A 13,999-nucleotide genomic window follows, 5' to 3' on the forward strand; every position below is an offset into this window, starting at 1 on the left:
ACTTTATAAGTTGGAAGGGGCCAATAAATTAACCCACATTGTAGATGTTGTTCAAATGGTAGTCTTCAATGATGGTCAGGAGACCGATAGGGACGCCATGGAAGCATCTCCTAAAATTTAGGGAACTGCTATTTTTGACCGGAAAATGTGTTCGCGTCATTAGCTCTGGAATGACAAGGGGAACATTTTATTGCTCTGCTGCCAAGTCAACTGACGCACCAGTTGAGATATTTTTAGCAGGGAAAGCCCAAACTCGAAAACTGGGCGACGTGTCAGCCTGTGAGCGATTCTGCCACTCTAGGAGGCAAAAACGAGCTGCATATCAACAAAGGAAGCGCCATTTTCAGCCTCGGGTGGATTGTAGCAGGTACAGAAGCTATGGAATGCTTACCTTGCCCTCTATGCACAGTATGGTGACGGGAGTGATGCCCCGCACGCTACATACTGCTCTCTTTCTCCCCTACGTACAGTATGTTATGCCCCACTAGTGGGCTTCTCATTTGACCTATGTACAGTTCTGGGGGTTTATGCGTGTTTGCCAAGGCAAGAGCCTTCTGAACAGGAACCGGATTAGCTAATTGCTAATCCCCCACAGGTACGCACAGTTCCATCACGAAAGATTGCGAGTTTGGAGAGTTTTCTCGCGTGAAAACTCGTCCAATTCACAGGGGAACTGTCCCATTGCGTGCAGGAGCCCTTGGGACACGCGTAGGCGTGGTCGCTCCGCTAAAAACGATCCGAAACAGGGAATTACAGCCTGCTGTGTTTTTCTGCAGGTTTAGGGTTTCGCACCTAAACTGCAAGGGAACATCGGGGGAGCCTCGTGAGAGCCTTGGGATGTGTGTACAGGCTTTTGGGCTTCCGGAAGTGAAAAACAGAGAATTACAGCCCGCTGAATTTCTGTGACAGCTCACCAGAAAGCTTCCAGATATCGAGGGAATCCGTCCTAGACAGGTGTTTTTGACCTACAGGGGTTTTTGCGCCGTTATGCTGTCGAAATCCGGTCGAAAACCTGCGTTTTCAGCCCTCGCCAGGTTTGGACAGCTTTGTGAAAGCTTGTGCTAAGTGGTCGGATCGTCTACCTTAATTTGAATAAAGAAATACCGAAAGGGGCGCCAGTCTTTGGGGCGTACAGAGTGTCGGTCTCGTGTGCGCAGTGACATTCTAGTCGCTGGACGCAACTGTGTTCTCTTCCCTTCTCAGTGCTCTGTGTAAAGTTAACAGGTAATTGAAATAGTACCGCCCTCTACGTTGTACGGGCCGGTTATAGGATGTGCGTGCACAGGCACAGCCATGGCGAGCGCGAGAACGAAGGGGGAGGGTGGGTGTTTGATTTTTTTCCAAAGTGGGGGTCGAAGATGGAGGAATCTCCACAGCTAATTAATGAATTCTTTTTAGGAAGAGCCACTAGTAGGAGCCAGTAGGAGTGATCGATTTTTTAAAAATCATGGATAGCTGGAATCAAAACAGATCCCAGGCGGAGTCCAGCCAAATTAACGCACGATTTTTTAAAAATCATGGATAGCTGGAATCAAAACAGATCCCAGGCGGAGTCCAGCCAAATTAACGCAGCGTAGCCAAATTAGCGCAGCGCAGACTGGCAGTCATTGCATGGAAAGTTTGTAGCGACTGACAGCTCCAGTGCGCCATGGAAATAGAGTGCGTTAGATATAAAGTAGAGTTCGTAGGTCTGTAGGTCGAAGGCAAGGCTGACAGGAGTCCCATCGCAGGTGCTCTCTCTCTCTCTCTCTCTCTCTCTCTCTCTCTCTCTCTCTCTCTCTCTCTCTCTCTCTCTCTCTCTCTCTCTCTCTCTCTCTCTCTTTTCCATTACCCCCCTTCCAATACTCTCTTGAGGCTCCATCACTGGCAATTACACGAACGGAGATTAATAAAATCATCCGACAGGATCTTATACAGTTGGATACTAAGAGGACATGGGTAGACCCTACACAAGAATTGGGCACGAAGATGGCCGACTACAAAGAAAACTTCCTACAACTATCTGAAGATGGATTTGTGATTCGCCCGAGTTACATGGATACCCACCTGTCTCATGGTTTGAGATGTGTATTGGTCAGATTCGTACATCCTCACACCAGTTGGAAATTGAATTTGGTAGATTTAGGGGAATCCCACCTGAGAGCAGAATTTGCAAGTTATGCGGAATGGAGCCGAAGACAGAATTACACTATATATGCCACTGCACAGTATACTATGAGATACGTGGGCGTTTTCATTGCCTCTTTAAAGAAGGCTTTGGACCTCTAGATAGAATCATGCAATACCAAGATCAAAGATGCTTAGGCTTGTACCTAATGGAACTACATCGGCACAGGGATAATCTAATGAGAAGACAAAGAGCACTACAGCCTCAGAGGCAGATCACAGATTTCTTCGGATCGAGAGAAGCAGGAGTGGAAGGAGAAGCAAGAGGCCAGCAGCCAGCACAAAGGAGTACCCACATTCATACCAAAGGCACCCTAATTGACAGAGCAATTGAGCTTAGGAAATCGAGACGACCACGACCAAGATGCAGAAGCACACTTCACCGGAGGAGACTACAACAAAGGATTAGAAGCATTCTAGCCAGAAACCCAAAATGCTCCTAAGAAGTTTATTTAATACTTTGTATTTAGTTTTTCACATTTATTTTCACACTTTTCACACTCAGTACTTTAGTACGAAGGTACCCAGACATTGTAACAGATTCACCACTTTTGTATCGGTCTGGTCTCATAGGTCATTCTGGCCTTTTGAAGACGTTAATATAACATTTCATTTCATTTCTCTCTCTCTCTCTCTCTCTCTCTCTCTCTCTCTCTCTCTCTCTCTCTCTCTCTCTCTCACACACACACACACACACAGGGTGGTCTCGCAGCAACAGAAATTCAGAGCGTTCGCCCTGTGTGCAGTGTGTGTGTGTGTGAGAGAGAGAGAGAGAGAAATTGATTTTTACTGCAGCAGGTCCGTTTGTCCTGGTAGAGAGAGAGTTATGTATGTACCTACGATTGAGAGATGTAGGGTTTTATATTTTCTTGTTGAACAGAAGCACCAGTTGTAAACAGCGTATGATTGAAAGGGTGCTTCGGCTCAAGAATTGAAATTTCACCAAGGTCCTCTTAACAGTGTGAGTCATTCCAAAAACCCTGTAAGGGGGGTTTGTTTTTCATGATCTAAATAATATCTCGAGATAATCACTGACATTTGAAGGCAGTACCGATAACTGTGTGTTTGTGTGTGTGTTAGTGAGAGAGAGAGAGAGAGAGAGAGAAATTGAATTTTATAGCAGCAGGTCCGTAATCATAAGCTTGCTTAAAGCTTTATGTTCTCTTTTTGCTTTATTTAGAGAGAGCACGCATACACAATGGCTTCGTTGAAAAATAGTGCGAGAGGTGCAGGCAATAGCGCGAGCAAAGAAGGCGTCCCTGTTAAGAGGAGGGGGCGTCCTCGAATGACCGCAGAGGAGACGTCCTCATACGAGTCGAAGAGGCCGAAAAAGTTAATGGAGGCGAGTGTGACAATCTCCGTGAGAGGGGAGGACATAGATACATGTCTTCTTCCACGCGTTGATGAATTCTTGCAAAAGGAGACATTAGCGGAGATGTGCGCAGTGGAAAGAGGAGGCAGTGTTTTCCATTTGCATTTTCAGATGGTGGTTCGTATGTTGTCGTCGTCTCTTATTGCCATCATCAAGAAGTTGAAGTCATACTTGGGTTGGGACAAGGAAGGGCCGGCAGGTGCGAACATCCTATGCAAAGCTCTAAAGCAGAAAAATATGCATACCTTCCAGGGGATGGTAGACTACTGCATGAAGGACGAAGGGGAGCCGCACTTCTAGAAGCTTACTCACAATGTCACTATTGATGATATCAACAAGGGTGTCGAGGTGTATACCCTTTACGGTGTAGACGACCTCAAGAACAGGGTATGCCTAACACCGAACAATATTTTCGACCGTCCTACAATGTATTGGAAGTTCAAAATGCGGCACCCTCTAGGGAATGATTTCTTGTCCACCTTGCACATCATGGTGCGTACCGGAAAATACTACCCTTCATCGTCGTGGATCATTCCTTACCAAGGCCGAGGAATGTACCTGAAAAAGAGAAGAGCGATGTGGCGCTGCATGGCTTTTCCCTCAACCGTGACTTACCAGGACATAGTCAACATTTTTGTGGCCGATGACTTGTACGCCAATGCACAACCAAGAGCCGATTGGTTTAGGTCCCGATGGGATGCTATAGAAAGGTTAGCATCATATTATTCTGCTTTCTTTTCCATGCGTTCATTGCTTTAGGTACTTGTCACTGTCTGTGAATAGTAAGGAGCTTACCGATACGACCGCATTTGAAGAGACCAACGTGGACGATCCAAAAGCCAATGTTATTATCATTGATGGCAGTGATGATGACAACGAGGGCACACAGATAGGCGATGATTTTATGCCTCTCGTGCATCGCACAGAGGCAATACTTGTTGCATCTTGAAGGTTTATAATTCATCACTATTTCTTTTCATTGAACCTCATTTTTTTGCGGTTGGATTCTAACTTGTTGGGCTCATTCTTTTTTATGCAGATCGTAATGGAGGAGGGGGATCATTTGAATGCTGTGGAGGCCACTAACACGCAGGACACGTTGGAGGGAGTGAAGGCAGATGATGTTGAAAGATTAAAGGAAATTCTGCTACAGATTTGGACTGAGGTCCATGGCCATGACAATGGCACCCTTAAGTTCTTCATAAAAGAGTCTGTAGAGTCAATAAAAAATGTAGTTCAAGATTGTCAAGTAAATGTAGTGGATATCCAAGTAGCTCCACTAGAGGAGCAAATAGTGTCATTACGCAAAGCGGTTTCATCTTTAAAAGTGCAATTGAATAAATTGAATGCACTTGTGATCAGACTCAATAATGTAATCGGACGTTTCCGTTCATGATTTTAATCTGATTGCTCCTCCTTCTCTATCGGATGTGTAATTGTCTTTTTTGTTTACTTGTCATTACACATCAACTTGAATTTATGCCTTACCAGTTTTTATGACTTGTTGTTTGTTATGGCGTTCCTTCACCTTCAAGATTCCTTGGCATCTTCAAAGAAATGAATTTATTTTGAAACCTACGAGTATGTACCAGTATAAATTAAACTAAAATATTAATTTATAAACTCTAAACTCTTATTAGCATAAGAGAGACATATAAGACAAAGTTGCACCTTGAACCTTCTTACAATGAAAGATAAATCGTGAATCAAAAGAGGGTCAATGACAAGCAGCTCTTAAAATTAAGCACAATATATAAAATTTGACCACATGGAGAATAACCATTCACACCAAGAGTAGGTGCAGTTTTGAAAGGGTCAATTCCACTTTTCCTCTTTTCTTTTTGTAAATAAGAAGATCCTTCTGTAAGTTAATCAAACCCCCAAAGTGCTACAAACATGTCTCTCCCACACATAACCTCACAGGGTAATATCATACATTCAACCCATGAGATAGTTATCGATGTCACCTTGGATATGTGATGAACCCATCTGCAGTTGACAAGAAAAGCTGGTTCCTCTGTCTGCATTTACGTCTATTTTGTAACCTTATTCAGCTCAAAGTACCTAAGGAGACGTCTACCTTCGGTTCTCTTGCTGAATGCATGCATGCATAACATCACAAACTTAAATCACACTAAAGAAATACAGTACTAAATCAACAAATGGTCGCTGTAACCCAATGATCATGAGCAGTTAATTGTTCATTCAAAGGAAAAAGGCTAATGCTTTCAAGAAGGTAATAAGACATACGATGACAAAAAAGCGAATGAAAATCTTACTGTTAATGTAGATAAACATCTTTGCTGCATGGTTTGAACTGTATTTGAAATGACGGGCACGATATTGGCAAGATCCTCAAACAATCCCGCATTTGTGGAAAATGCATTCTTCACCTGCTCAAATTTCAAATTCACATCTAAACAAAAAGCACGAGAGCGTTCAACGCCTAAAAAAAGTAATATATCTTTTCCTCAGTTAATCACATCCATAAAAGCCTTGCACTACACCTCTGATAGCAACTTTGGACATTTCTCTTAAGATAGCAACTATGGACATTCCCCTTTCTTCAAGCCCTTAGGCCCAAGTACAAAAAATCAATTTGAATTACAAGAAAAGGGCTCGCTACCAATGTTATCGTAGTTGTGAAGTCCTAAGCTAACCTTATTTGAGGGGCATATAAGAAAACCCAGCCCCCATAGTAATGATCATCTAATTCAATGCTAAATTTGATGGCAATGTCTCTTGGTCTCGTACTTTGCCCCACGCTTTGCACAGCTCAATAGCCTTTTACAGAAATTGCTTTTTAAAGAAGAAGCTTCTTACGGTAATTGCTTTTAGAAGAAAATGCTTTTAGAAGGTCCCTTTTTTTGGAAGAAGGTGCTTTTTTGGGGGGGAAGAAAATGCTTTTTGGAAGAAAAAGAAATGACAATAGGAAGAAGAGATAAAGAAGTAAGTTTTTCCCCTAAAAAGCCCAAAAACCATGCTTTTTGACGCTTTTTTGTGTCTCGATAGGGATGTGCGTTAGAAGTCAAAACTGATCCTCTCAACGAACCTCACACATTGTCGCAAATAAATTTGATTCCGACAACTTCAAACAAATTAGATTTTTTGCAAATTGAGGTTTCGGCATAGAATTTCACAATGTGTGTAATGGATTTAAACAGACTCGGCATGTGAGCTCCTCAACTTGACAAATTGGGAAAGGGATTGTTAGAATCTCTTGAAAAGTTGCAGTTTTGTCACGCGTGCACTACACTTGCGCTATGTGCACAAGCTTTTGCTACAGTCTAGCATTAGTCTTAGCTTAGGACTAGCCTAGCACCTTTGTGAGCCTCTAGGACGTGCATACCCAGGCCGGTCATAGTTGCATACCCTCCCTTGCACAGGACAAGATTTCAGCACTTAGGAAATTTACCATGTGTGAACCGCCTCTTGTGTCATTAATTTATTTAAGGGACTTCACATTCCCAATCGTGGCATTCAGCCAGCCACTGCTCGACCTAGATTGGGAAGGCTATATAATTGGCCATGGGACACATGGAGAGAGTAGAGGATCCAGAGGGAGCAGAAGCACCAGCAGACCCACAATACTCACAATCCCTCTAGCGTTTTCTCAAGCAGCATGAACCAACGTTTTTCAGCTTGATGACCAGCGTTTTCAGCTTTGAAGACCCGGCGGATTTCACCCCTAGCCTCGTCATTGGTTGCAATTCCCTAGCCATCGACATCGCTAGCAGATTCTGAAATTCAGCCATAGCGTTGTCGTCGTCAACACAATACCCCAGCACCTAGTACCCCTTGTGTTTGGCTTGGCTCCTGCCTAGCTCAGCATAAGGATCATCAGTACCCCGGAGTACCATGTCGCCGTCTTCATCGTCATCGACATAGAACCCATCAGTACCTCCTCCTCCCGTCGACATAGAACCCATCAATACCTTGTCGTCGTCGTCGCCATAGAATCCATCAATACCTCGTCGTCTTTCTCGACATAGAACCCATCAGTACCTCAGTACCCATCACGCAGTACCTCAGTACCCCGCAATACCCTTCAGTATCTCAAAAGTACCCAGCATCACTACCGGTACCCAGCTATCACCAGGAGGTGTATTTTTCCTATTGCCTTCTTTAAATATGTACTACATATTTTTATTTATTTTCTTTTTACTTGTTTTTCCCGAAACCCTTGAAAAGGTGCAAGTCGACATTGCATGGCCAGTGTGAAAGGGCTACGACGGAACAAGTTTCTCACATTGGGAGTCTAGGTCGGTCAATCTGGAACTAGTTAAAACTGAATTATGATGAGTATGGAAGCCTGTGTGCACCAAATGGAATTGGGGCCACTCAGCAAGTCACGCACAACTTTATAAGTTGGTGGGAACTAGAGAAATTAACTCAAAAGAGACAAACCGGACACATGGCAATAGGAGAGCAACCTGCAAGTCAACACTCACTTCCAAAGACTCTTATCCTAAGAGGGGGGGCCCATTTTGAGAGTGGAGACTGATTTTTGAACAATAAGTGACCTACAGAGTGTGTGAGTAGTGGGTGCAGGTTCACAGCTTTAATGGAAAGCTTGCCTTCTCCTTTGTCTCATATAGCGCGATGGATTGCTCTCCTGCATCTCTCTGCCCTCTAATGCCCCACTAGTTGGGCTACTCAAATGATTATGTATAGTTCTGAGGGTTTTATGTGCATTTGCCAAGGCAAGAGCCTTCTGAACAGGATCTGGATTAGCTAATTGCTAATCCCCCACAGATACGCACAGTTCCATCGCGAAAGATTGCGAATTTGGAGAGTTTTCTCGCGTGAGAACCCGTTCAAATTACAGGGGAGCTATCCTACGAACACGTGTAGACGTGTTCGCTCCGCTAAAAACAATCCAAAACAGAGAATTACAGCCTGCTGTGTTTTTCTGCAGGTTTAGGGTTTCACACCTAAACTGCAAGGAAACACCAGGAGAGCCTCGGGAAAGCCTAGGGATGCGTGTATTGGGTTTTGGGCACCCAACATTGGAAAAACAGATTACAACACGCTGAAATTCTGTTACAGCTCGGCAAAAAGCTTCTAAATTGCAAGGGAATCCGTCCTAGACGGGTAGTTTTTACCTACAGACGATTTGGCGTCGTTATGCTGCCAAAATTGGGTCAAAAACCTGCAATTTCAGCCCTCGCCGGGTTTGGACAGCTTTGTGAGACTTTGATCTAAGTGATAGGATCATCTATGTTCAGTAAAGAAATACCGAAAGGTGCGCCAATCTTTGGGGCCTATAGAGTGTCGGTCTCGTGTGCACAGTGACATTCTAGTCGCTGGACGCATCTGTGTTCTCTTTTCTTCCCAGTGCTCTGTGTGAAGTTAACAGGTAATTGGATTAGTACCGCCCTCTACGGCGTACAGGCCGGTTATATGGTTCCATCGACGGGATAGTCACTTTTTCTTCAAAAAGTGCAATGTGGATTGTTGTGGGTGAAAGCAACACATAGCTGCCCAAGACGCCATACGGCACAGCCGGGCTGCTACGCAAGCCAGCACCCACTACTCGCATTGTCCACTGCACACGCCTGCTGCACCTGGAGCACTTTAGAAACGCCGGCGGCAACAAGGAAATTCCTGGATCATATTTGCACAATAATCAGTAAAAAGTATCTCTCCTCTATTGAATATTCCAAGGAAAAAAGACTCCGAAAATGGCGAACGCCTCTCACTGAATGTACATACAGAGGATGGCTATGACATAGGAGTGGCCGGCTCCTAAAGGCATGCCCATGTGCAAACAGATACGGAGAGAAGACGAAAAAAACACATCAAGCATCTATGTGACTGCCTCCAGCAATCAACATTCCACATACAAAAATCCACAAGAAACAAAAAGAGAACTTGCAAAATTTCCACCACCAGCTAGAATGTGCCCCCCTTCTCCTCCTCTCTTGCTAGTAGCGTCCCATACCACCCTATGCGAGAGTTAGGAGAACCTGTCAAGCTGAACCATCACGGCCCCATGAGCTGTAGTGGTTTTGTGCACGTCGCCATGTTGTGCATACGAGCAGGACGAGGCTCTGATACCAATGTTAGTCCCTCGCCAGATTTGTCCTACATGCGTGACATGTCACATGACGCAAGCCAAACTCACACCTAGACACACGTAGTGAGCACACATCAGGCTCACCTCCCAGCCATAGAGCCAATACGGGCTCGCCCCCAAGCCTGAGAGCCTACAACCAAGCGGGCTAGCCTCTGCTACAAGGGCCAGTGTCCCATACCACCAAGTCCACACAAGTATGCGTGTTCGAGCAGAGCTGCCAAGCGCCTAGAGTCCAAGTGTAATGATCACACAAGATATCTCGCAAATGAGACTCAAGTCCTATTTATAGGACTTCATAACCAAAGGACTAGGTTCACACTAGCCGGACATAATGCAGGCGCCCATCCTGATGTCTGGGGACGTATTAAAGACCAACTCTATCAATTGGGCCTAGACAACCACTTGAGATTGTGCGCCCTTGAGAGGCAATACCTTCAAGTTTTGTGATGGGCCCATGGAGGAATAAGAGCAGGGTATTTCTTGGTTGAAGTAACATCCAAGATTATCCTTCAATTTGGGATATGGTGGCATGCCCTGCATATGGAGACTAAACTTATGTAGCATGATGTGACCATTGCCAAAGAGGATGTGTACCAACCACTATAATCAATTGCCTCTAACCCATATCATAAGCACACATGCATTTGCCAAGTGGGCCCTTGATTTTGTTGGACTATTATCTCCTACCCAAAAAACTAAAAACCGCGCAAGACCAATACATAATAGTTGCAGCCAACTATTTGACTAAATGGGCGGAAGCCTGCCTAGTGCCAAAGCACATGCACCAACCACAACTAAATTTCTCTACAAAATATCTTTGTAAGGTTTGGCCTTCCAATAGCAATTATGAGAGACCAAGACTTGCATTTCTCAAATAAGGTAGTGTTTAAATATTTTTAAGGGTATTCCTGGTTTGTAACTCAGCATTTAAAATTTTTTGCATTCAAGGAAGGTTCCTTGGTGTTGATATTCAAAACAAGAGCCAGCAAGATGCTAGGAAAGTTAACGTTGAGGTGGATTGGCCCCAATTTTGTGCATAAGGTTATCAATGATGGAACCTTTGTTAATTGGCAACTTGATGAAGAATGTTTAAAAAAGCAAGTTCATGAATATTAGTTGAGGCCTTCATGGAAACAAGCTCAAGTTGTTGAATGCCGATGTTGAACTTAAAGTTTCACTCAATGTGATTTTACCTTTGCCAAGTGGCTATAATGGCATTAACTTACAAAATTTGCTTTCACGCTTGGCAAAGACTTTCCTCAATATGCACAATAATTGAAATCAGCCGTGGTGGATGTGCAACAAATGGCAATGTTAACTTTCATGTTTGCCAAAGCCCACGGATTCATGCAATGGCATGGTGTAATTTCATTGGAGGATGTGAAAAACTAGTTCATTCTAATCGCAAGTTTGTATGTTGCTATAAAAGGCAAAGTTCACTCAAAGCTCAGATTTTCTCTACTATTTACGAGTGCATACTCTCTACACACACAATGCTCATTGCGAGGCTTATTGCTTGTGCTCTCTATGCTTTCTTGCAACAAACAGCAATGGCAATCACATGGCTCAAATGAAAACCTTATGTTATCGCATTTGTTGCACACTACAATTGGCTAAATCACCTACACCTTACGAAGTTTCATGGCATCCCTCTCCATTCACAGGAGGTAGTATTATTAGACTTCAGATTCGTGTCCAGTGGTGGCTCCAGTATCTCCCACGAGTAGATTAGGGAGTGAGGGCTGTTTTGTGTCAATGCCCGGCCGTACCTAAGGTAGACGTACCTTTTCTCGACGGTACACTCCACGGTGTTGCCCACCCGGTAGGCTGGTAGGAGACAAGACCCCCGTTCCTAGGGTTTCCCAGGGTCAGAGTCTCAATGATCCGCATTTTTTCCCCTATAAAATGTGTGTAATATATGTTACTTCTCTAACTTTGAACATTTTATCAATTTTTTCTCATATTTATGGGGTTCGTGGGATTTTTGGCTGAGAAAGGCACTTTTCTACCTTCCCTATACAAGGAGGCCTACCCCCCTTCGTATGAGGTCATATCAATTGTATGCGAAGCTTCCACATTTTGGGCACACTCTCTCTCTCTCTCTCTCTCTAGCATTTTTGTGTGTTGCTCTCTCTCTCTAGCGTTTTTCTCATTCACCATCGATCTCTCCGGCATTTTCTGTCAAATATGGCAGCAGAAGATGCAATGAAGACAAGAACTGGCTCGTGATCCGGTGAGTACCTCGACTCCAATCTAGAACACCTACAATGCCAAACACGTGAGCAAGGCACACCTGTGGAGAAGAGAGATCACTAAGGTAGAGAGAGAGGACAGCTGAGAATGAGAGAGAGAGAGAGAGAGAGAGAGAGAGATTTGGGAAAGGCTCTCCATGCTGATAACAATCTGCTCATACAGGTGACCAAGGGTGGTCCGACATAGAATTGACGTGCCCAATGGATAGACCCGCGGCACACACAATTACAATGACCGACCGCCAAGCATGGTGGTCTTAGTTTTTTGAGCAATTTGGAGGTTTGATTGAGTATGTTCTAGGTAAAGCTAACCGTGTTGCAGATGTGTTAAGTCGCAAAGGACAGATTTTGGCTCTAGAGACAAGTTCAGCAATCTCTATTCAAGGAGTCTCTTATGATAGCATGAAGAACAAGTATGCTAATTCCGAGTTTGGTAAGCAATGGTTGCACGCTCTTGCTTCCCAAGGGCCTAGCAACTATCTCATTCGTGAGGGTCTTTTGTATTTTCGTCACTGTGTGTGTGTGTGTGTGTGTGTGTGTGTGTTGCAACTTGCCTCCTCTTAGGCAAGCCATATTGCACGATGCCAATGATGCACTCACACGTGGGCACAAAGGCATGAATACCACCTTAGAAAAGGTAGAAAGATCCTTTTTTGGCCTAAAATGCGAAAAGACGTGTTCAAGTATGTCACACAGTGTTCCATTTGTCAAAAAAGAAAAGCTCCTAGGGGTAGGTAGCAAGGCCTCTTGCTACCACTGTCTATTCCCGACGGGCCATTTCAGGACATTTCCATGGATTTTGTGACTAACCTTCCACCTAGTTTGCATTCAAGGAATACTGATGTCTAACCACAGTAACAAACTTGGACACTCCAAGTCGAGAATCTACCACGACACCACAAATAATCACTTCAAACAGTTCACAGAATCACAGTTCACAATTGATTCGACACTCACCCGGCGGAGTTCCGTGCCTAGAGATATTGGCCCCAAAGACTGACGTCCCTTTCGGTATTTCTTTTTGTATTAATCTGTGTTCAAAGTACGAGTGCGGGCAGGCGCTCACACTCAGACTCTGCATCCAGATGCTCTGAGTTATGAGGCCCTACCTGCATATTGAAAGAGTACAAAGGGATGCTAAAAGCAGAGCCCCTAAAAGCTGAAAATCAAAATCCTTCTAAAAGCATCAAGGCTCTCTCTCTCTCTCTCTCTCTCTCTCTCTCTCTCTCTCTCTCTCTCTCTCTCTCTCTCTCTCATGCTTTTATAAAAAAGAAGCAGTTTAATCTTCTCTCTCAAGCCCTTCTTGGCAATAAAAGCAAAGCTTTTAAAAATAAAAGCTCTCTCTCACTTGCTATATGGCGTAGAATAAAGCAGCCAGTGTGCCAAAAGCAACCCACGCAGAAATCTGCCTTTCCGTACAGCCTGCCACGTGTCTAGCGTTCCATGAAATGCACCGCAAATCGCGGAGGCTGCCACGTCTGTCACAAAGTGATGACGTGGCGGACAGCAAAAACCCTAATTTCTGCCAGAAACCCTAAAATTCCTGCAAACCCTAATTTTTGCCAAAAACCCCAAATTCCGATAATCGCGGAGGCGGATTATTATTATTAAAAAAAAAAATTGGAAAATGATGAGCGACGCGAATTTTGCTTTTGCTTTCTTTTTATAAAAAAAAAAGAAAAGACTCTCTAAGAGAGAGAGAGAGAACTGATGCTTTTGATTTTAAAAGCTTTTGGGGCTCTGCTTTTGGGCATCCCTTGTAACCTTTAAATTAGTGGTGAGGGCCTCACTTCTCAGAGCATCTGGACGCAGAGTCTGAGAGTGAAACCCTAACCGCTCTCTTGTACTTTGATGATTGATTAATATAAAAAGAAATACCGAAAGGGGCGCCAGTCTTTGGGGCCAATATCTCTAGGCACGCAACTCCGCCGGGCCAGTGCAAATCTATTGTGATCTGTGAATTGTTTTGAAGTGGTTATTTGGTGCTGTCGCGGTTGATTCTTGACTTGGAGTGTCCAAGTTTGTTACAGTGGTATCAGAGCACGGCCGATTTCTCTTCTACGGGAAATCCGATCTCCGAAAATTTTTTTCCGCGGCACCTATGGCTTCAGGCAATGATCAGTCGACTCC

At 44.1% G+C, this 13,999-nt stretch overlaps 1 protein-coding gene and 1 pseudogene across 1 annotated transcript in view; one reads left to right on the forward strand and one right to left on the reverse strand.

Moving 5' to 3' along the window:
- Positions 1–13,999, reverse strand: part of LOC147459384 (Ubiquitin system component Cue protein) — a 60,942-nt gene that overhangs the window by 21,398 nt on the left and 25,545 nt on the right. The window contains exon 5 of the mRNA XM_086510659.1: positions 5,818–5,931. Within this exon, the coding sequence (XP_086366785.1) occupies positions 5,818–5,931 (114 nt within the window). The remainder of the gene's footprint in view (positions 1–5,817; positions 5,932–13,999) is intronic.
- LOC147459385 (uncharacterized) lies at positions 3,109–4,539 on the forward strand (annotated as a pseudogene).

Source organism: Adiantum capillus-veneris, chromosome 4, assembly GCF_014529385.1.
Source record: "Adiantum capillus-veneris isolate H3 chromosome 4, ASM1452938v2, whole genome shotgun sequence".
NCBI classification, from domain to species: Eukaryota; Viridiplantae; Streptophyta; class Polypodiopsida; order Polypodiales; family Pteridaceae; genus Adiantum; species Adiantum capillus-veneris.